Genomic DNA, 7740 nt, shown 5'->3' with positions numbered 1-7740 from the left:
GTAAAATCGTAATCTACATACGAAAAGTACCGACACGGGTACCTGTCTATGACAATTACGGAAAAAAACTACCAAGAAGAGGTAAAGACATATGACAATGACGAAAGAACTACTTTATATTACTCATGCAGGACACTTGCAAAATATTGATGGATTCCGGGCACCTGAAGAGGAACAACAATTAAGGAAACCTCTATCGATTGGAGGGCTAGGCTCAGCCTATATTGATTGGAGGGCTAGGATCAACCTATGGAAATGATTTTGCAAGCACAACCGATTGATGTTGTGTTCCATCATATGGACGGTTTGGATCAACCTATAAAGCCACATAATTTCAATCTCACCCCCTCCTTTATGCTTTTTTAATAAAAAATCTATAGGATGATCTTAACCATCCGATTTAAGAGGAACAACATATTATGGAAATCTCTATAGATTGGAGGGCTAGGATCCGCCTATGGAAATGATTTTTTGGGCACAACCTTTTTATGTTGTGTTCCATCACATGGACGGTTTGGATCAACCTATGATGTGGTCCGTACAGTTCTTTGTCGGCCCGTGCATCGCACGAGGTGTTTTACTAGTATAATAATATACTAATATATGCCCACATATGCTATCTATCTTGTGCCAATATTTGATGATATAATAGAGATTTTGTATGGTGGCCGACCTTTACATGTAAAGGTCGGAGAGAGAAAACCCCCCTCCCTTGATTTTTATCCAACAAAAGCCCCATTTTTTTACTTTTTGTTGGATAAAAAATTAAGGGTGGCAGGTTTTCTCTCTCTCCGCTCTTTTTTCCACACGGTCGGCCACCATATAATTTCTCGATATAATATTTGCCATTTTGCATTCTCCGATATGAAAAAGCATGTCAGACCCTTGTAACCATTCATCTCGAGTGCATCCATGGAGATGATAAGAAGTAAATGTCTCAATCGAACGGCTAAGAAAAAGATGAGCGGCAGATTCCACATACAAGTCCTTCAATCGAATGGCTACCAATGTTTCAATCAAAGCAATTTTTAGGTTCTATCATCTCAACAATGGGGTTCCTCCGAATGATGGATTCAGATTCATTGACATTGTGTAGGTTCAAGCTACTGATGCACTTCAATGTCTCCAATATCTATCTATAATGTATACTAACCATGTTTCTTTCTATTGTCATCGGCTTTGCAGCTACTAATATGGTTTTGCCACTACTAATTTTCCGACCCATAAGCTTTGTCTCCCAATATTTCTATCATTCATGACTGGGTCCCATCATTTTCCATTTTTCCACATGTTCTGATGAGATGGATCCTACAATTTTAAACCATGTAGAGCATGGGCCTAGAATACTGTGTATATAGGAATTTGCTAGGTAATTTTGCAGAAAAAACATTTGAAGGCTCAGTTTTGAAAGAGAGAATAGCCACAGGCTCATTCTTTAGCAGATTGTATCTTATTGATTTAATTCAAGTGAGGTGGCTGTTCTGAGTCGTGAATCCCACCTTGGGTGGAGATAATGTGCTACTCCATCAAAATAAGAGGTAAAATTGTGGGCCCCACTCGATCATGGGATTTCATAGAGTTGGCATGACCCACCCATGAAAACTTGATATAAAATGGTGGGCCACACCATATGCATGGGTTTGTTTGGAGATGGTGGGCCCCACCCCATCAAAACATTGTATAAAATGGTGGGCCCTACCCTATCAAAACATGAGGTGTAGAATGGTGGGCCCAGCCATGCAAGAGAGAGAGAGAGAGAGAGAGAGAGAGAGAGAGAGAGAGAGAGAGAGAGATGGGAGCTTATGTTTACTGCAAAAATTAATAGAGAGAGATTGATAAGTGGGGTTGTGTTTATGGCAAAACACCAATGAATCATGGGGGTGCGGTGTTGTGTTTGTTGCAAGAATGAATTATGCAAAACCGATTTTAGTGGGGAAAACGAGAGAGGGACAGAGATAGATTAATTACATGGATGCGTTTAGGGAGATGATTTTTTCACCCCTGTAGGATTATGCGCCCCACGGGGCGAAAAAATCATCACCCTGAGTTTATTGTAAAACCTATGTTACAAATGAATTTTTTTTCCAATAAAGCAAATTAATGACACTAGAAGTGAACTCAGAGACACACTAAACAAAATGGGCTGAAAGGGTGCCCCCATTAGCTACAAATAACTATCGTGCTCGTGCATCTACGACTGTTGCAAGTCAAAGAGTTTTTTAAATGCACTTTGGTGACTTGTAGCCAATGGGGGCGCCCTTTCGGCCCATTTTTCGAGTGCCCTTGAGTTTATCATACCTTATATTATCAATATGGGATTTGCTAGAGACCATCGTAGAAAGCATTTCACGGGATAGTTGTTGCATTACAGACCACCACTTAGTCTCACATTTTGTCTTATTCATTTAATTCATCTGAGGCGGCTGCACTCTCATGCCACATCGGTCGAGTAAAAGGCCTTCTGCAATGATCCCTAGCAAAATACCTATAGATATACATTTGTATGCCCTAAATTGAAATTGGAGAGATTCTAGAACGAAAGTAAAGAGAGAAGTTTTAATATGGCGCAAGGCCTTATAGTCCGTTATTTTTCAAAAATCTATAGAGGTACTGCACATTAGAGGGTTGATCCTAACCCTCTATAGATCGGACGGTTAGGATCAACCTATGGAAATGATTTTAGGGGTACAACCTATTTAGGTTGTGTCCCATCTTATGGATGGTTTGGATCATCCTATGGTGTGGGCCGTACCGTACTTTTTGAAAAATAATGGACTACAAGGCCTTTCATCATATAAAAACTCGTAAAGTGAGATACCTCCGAGTCAAACTGTAACCGTAACTCAGCTTACCTCACTGTGTAGTATTGACTACGTTGGAAAACAAAAAAACTAAGAAAACGTAGCCGAGGAATCGGATCGGAAGCGCCACGTGTCGTATCGTGCGTTAGTTTATGAGCAGTGGTGGGCCCTGAACTTTGACCAGTCAACGATGTCATCCTCTCCTGTTGAATCACGTGGCTGTGATTGTTAAATGAGAAAAACAGGAGACTTTCTTTTTTTGATATTGATATTGATGTTGATATTGCCACCCTTCTAGTTTTAGCCTTTCAGTTAATCCAGTTCCAGTTAGAGACTTTTCAACTGACCATATATCACACAAAGTCGAGGCATCAAAAGAAAGGCAATTTTTTTTTTTTTTTTTCTCTCTTTACCATCTCAATTCTCAAAAATAAAAACCCAAGTAGGAGACACACAAATAGAAAATAGTATGGCGTATCTCTAAAGAGGATTCTCTCTCACTTTCTCTCTCCCCCACAAATCCCTATTTAAAAACACCCCTAGCCCATTGCTTTCTCCCATGCACTTGTCTTCTTCACCCCAACACTACTTGTGTTTTGTGCTCTCTTCTTCTCTTCTCTTTACACCCTCTCTCTCTCTCTCTCTCTCTCTCTCTCTCTTGTCCCTACATATCTATCTACCCATTTTTCTTCTCTTTAAGTTATCTTCCCCCATATCTTGTTCTTACTAAGCTTGTGTCTGACATACCCTCTCCATCTTAAGTTGTCTCTCCTTTTATTTCTTCTATTATCTCATAACTAGACTCTGACACAACCAATAACATTACTATTCAAAGATGTCTAGCAGAAGATCACGCTCACGGCAATCAGGGAGTTCGAGGATCACCGACGATCAGATCAACGATCTTGTCTCTAAGCTGCAAGCAATACTTCCAGAGATTCGCGAAAGGACCGATGACAAGGTATATTTATGTTTTCCTTCTCTTATTATATTGTCTCAAGATTGAGAGATCTAGATTATGGGCTACTGATTTTTTTAACCTAGGGTTGTGATTCGTCGTTGATTGTGTAGGTTTCGGCATCTAAGGTGTTACAAGAAACGTGCAACTATATTAGGAACTTGCACCGCGAGGTAGATGACCTGAGTGAGAGGCTATCGGAGCTATTGGCAACGACGGAAGCCAGTAGTGCGCAGGCGGCGATCATTAGGAGTTTACTTATGTAATAGATCTCTACTTGTCTACTATATGTCTCTTCTTCTTCTTTTTAGGTGGGTCAGTAGGCCAAGCTAGGGATGATTGGATTGGATTCCAAGACATCCCTTTGCAAAAAACATGTAGTAACTAAGTCATATAATAAAAGTACTTGCACTTAGAAACTCCCTTCTTTTCAATTTGTTAGTCCATATAATAGATTTTTACTTTTCTACTCCATGTCTCTTCTTCTTCTTCTTCTTCTTCTTTTTAGTGGGTCAGCAGACCAAACTAGGGTTGGATTGGATTCCAAGGCATCCCATTGCAAAAAAACATGTAGTATCAAAGTCATACAGGCTCTGTTTCTTTGGACGTAAAATGGGCGTAAAACAAATTTTACCCCTAATTTAAGTGAAAAAATGAGTAAAATTTGTTTTACACCTATTTTACGTCAATAGAAATAGAGCCATAATAAAAGCATTTGCACTTAGAAACTCCCTTCTTTGCTATTTATGAGTCCCATGGAGTAGATATTTACTTTTCTACTCCATGTCTCTTCTCCTCCTCCTTCTTCTTTTTAGGTGGGTCAGTAGGCCAAACTAGGGTTGGATTGGATTCCAAAACATCCCATTGCAAAAAGATGCAGTAATTAAGTCATATAATAAGATCAGTTGTACTTAGAAACTCCCTTCTTTGAAATTTATGAGTTCATCTTTTTTATATTAAAACATGTTAAAGCTTGTTTTGTCTAGGAAGTACCCAAGTTACTACAAAAAGTATCCTATTCTTTGATCGTGACAAATGCAATTTTGACTCCATGCTTTAGCAAGAATGGCGGCACATGGAATGATTCTCTCTCTCTCTCTCTCTCTCTCTCTCTCTCTCTCTCTCTCTCTCTCTCTCTCTCACACACACACACACACACACACACACTTAGGTAGGTGTGGCTGTTTTAAAGGCAATCATATAATTTTCTTTACATAGTGGTTTAGTTTCCTCATTGCCTTACCTATAGTATTCATGTCATCTAATAATGCTTTTGGGGCACTGAGAAAGTCAGTTAATTACTCTATTTTCAACCCCAATAGAGTCTCAAAAAAGTTAAACTGGAACCCTAGGCAAGTTTTTTTTTTTTTTTTTTCCCTCTATCTTTACCTTCTGTCCTCTTCTCCTTTAATGGGTACTTTAGGCAACCCAGTTCATAACCTAATGTAGCTTAAATCTGGTGAAAGACAATCAAGTTGGGAGGCTGCACTATTATGTTTTAAAGCCAATGAAATATGGTATGTGTGCGAAAGTTGTAGCTCTCAAAGAGAAAACAATTACGTGGTCTTGTTCTTCAATAGCTCATTAGCATGCATGGAGAGATTATCTTACCAAATATGCTGTTAGATCATCGGATTATTGCATTTTTATGATAGTTTTGAAAGGATATATAAGCCTCTAGAAAGCTGTCACTCTTGAGATTTATGTTTTTTCATTCTTCATAAAAGATAAAATGATACTTTAAGCTAAAAGGTCCGAGTTTTTTCCATAATATTGACTGATTTTTAATGCATGAACACTTTCAATAACTTATAGGTGGTGCATGATTAGCTCTCTTGAACACTTTCAATAACCTATAGGTGGTGCATGATTAGCTCTCTTGACTCTTATTGAAGCCAAATATCTCTATTCCAATTCGGTAACAGAGGAGGCGTTTAAAGAAGTTTCTCTCTCTCTAGATGTCTCTCTATAATAGTATCTTTAAATACACCTTTTACATGGAAATGAAAGAATCCAGAGTTATTAATGAAGAAAATAATGTAGAATCAAAAGTAGCTCTAGTCCATGGTCAGATGAATGAACCGCCGGTAGCTCGTATGAGAGTAATTGGTTTAACGGCCCTAACCATGGCAGAATATTTCCGGGATCATGTGAATGCTTTAGAAGCAAGTTGATGATATAGGTACAATTTTTGAATCACTCGAGAACATTTTCTTCCGCATGAATCGATATTATTGTATTTCAATTCCTTCCCGATACCTCCCAAGGGAAATCCTGAATTGGACCCAAAATTGATGGTTTGGTGGGCGACTAGTGGAGATAAGTGTTTTGTTACTTGTGCGATGGAAATATTTCTTGTCAACTCAGACAACTTCTCGCATATCACTATGAAGATCAAGATCTGAAAGATCAATCTTCTATTCAATTTTCTTACGTACCCTCATGTGAGAAGGAATAAATTACAAGTTGAGGAAAATGATTTTTATGGAAAATTGTCAAAGGCTATTTCTATGGCGAGTGAGAGAAGAAAGGAAAAAACAGAAGAAAAATAAATTCTATGTGGTGAAAATGGAAAATTTACAAATTGAGAAGTCAAATCACAACATCGTCGTTGAAGCCTAACAATGCCAAATTTTTAAATGTGTCACACATAGTGAACATGTGACATTGTCGGCCAAATGTTACATTTCTTGGTGAAATATCACAAATTTTAAATGTGTTATACATAGTGAACATGTGGCATTGTCTCCAAATGTTATTTTTCTTGATGAAATAACACAAATGGGCCCAGATAATCTTACTACATGGATGATTTTAGACTTAGAAATTAGATGATGAATAGGAGTTTTGGATTTGACTCGATTAAGTCGACACAAGGGGCAGGTGTCCGCACTCCTCGTGCCCTTAGAGTTAATATTACATTTTTAATTGTAAAAAATAAGGTTATTTTTTAAAAGACTATTGATATTTGCACTACCATGTTTTGATTATGAGTCGGACTCACCTTATCATTTCTTTATTAATTGGATGTTGAGAGCTTTTTGGGAATAGTAATAGCTTTTGACAGCTGATTAGCCTACAAGTGCTCAACTCCAATCCTTTGATTTTGACATGTCCAAGGGCCTACCAGGAGCCGCCATAGTGCATGTGCTCTTATGTTTGGCACCACCTACTAGCTTTGTCGTGTCAAATTATAGGCTGACAGGCAAAATGCAATCACGTTTTGATAATGAGACGAGCTCACCTTGTTTTACATGTTTTAATCAGCTAGTAAAAGCTTTTGGACAATTGTAACAAACTTTTGTAGTTTAGAACATGTAAAACAAGGTCAGTTGGTCTCATTATCAAAAGATGGTCATGTGGATATTGATAGTCTTAGCAAAATGTGGTGTGCCTATGGGATCCTAACCACTTCTTAATGCTTGGTTCGTTTTGGATTTTGAGAATCGATTTTTTAATCCACAACTGATTATTGGACTCAATATTGTGTCTAATTTTGAGTCCAATATTCAAAATCAATTCTCAAAATCCAAAACAAACAAAGGCCTAAGTTCATGCATATTCGATTAACTAACAGTGAAGAACTACGAGATATGTTACAAATGGAGGTGGTTGAGAGTTTGGCAAATCAAGCATGAAGTTGTATACTATTTAAACAGTGATTCATCTAGTGAACAATAGGTTAGGTAACCATTAACTAGACTTACGATTCATGCCGATGTCGAAAAATATCATAAACATGAACTATGCAAAAAATCATGAAAAAGATGACAACCATTAGAATTTAGAATTCTTTGTGATATAAGACTGAAGCCCAGAAGTTTGACACGTGAAGGCTCCCACAATGGCTTTAAATAGGTAGGCCATACAGGGATGAAGTGTTCGCAGTACTATAGAATAGAAAAGGCAGTGATAAATCGACTCCCCAAATGGATAAATCGACTCCCCATGTGTCTTTCTCTCTCAATAGAAATTGGATGA

At 37.9% G+C, this 7740-nt stretch overlaps 1 protein-coding gene across 1 annotated transcript; it reads left to right on the top strand.

The window, feature by feature from the left end:
• The first annotated feature begins 3371 nt into the window (after positions 1–3371).
• Positions 3372–4198, top strand: LOC143890726 (transcription factor ILI6-like). Its single transcript, XM_077395407.1, has 2 exons — positions 3372–3762; positions 3873–4198. The coding sequence occupies exons 1-2, from the start codon at positions 3637–3639 to the stop codon at positions 4023–4025; spliced, it is 279 nt and encodes a 92-aa protein (XP_077251522.1). The 5' UTR covers positions 3372–3636; the 3' UTR covers positions 4026–4198.
• Positions 4199–7740: the final 3542 nt, after the last annotated feature.

This window comes from Tasmannia lanceolata, unplaced genomic scaffold (genome assembly GCF_043159265.1).
Source record: "Tasmannia lanceolata isolate RefF3 unplaced genomic scaffold, GAP_Taslan_0.1 ptg000013l, whole genome shotgun sequence".
NCBI classification, from domain to species: domain Eukaryota; kingdom Viridiplantae; phylum Streptophyta; class Magnoliopsida; order Canellales; family Winteraceae; genus Tasmannia; species Tasmannia lanceolata.
This window is presented reverse-complemented; position numbering and strand designations above follow the sequence as displayed.

Excerpts from the sequence above, each read along its gene's own strand:
- LOC143890726 (XM_077395407.1), top strand. The coding sequence starts at position 3,637 with ATGTCTAGCAGAAGATCACGCTCACGGCAATCAGGGAGTTCGAGGATC. Across the intron at positions 3,763-3,872 it reads GCGAAAGGACCGATGACAAG|GTTTCGGCATCTAAGGTGTT; the intron begins GTATATTTATGT and ends TTGATTGTGTAG.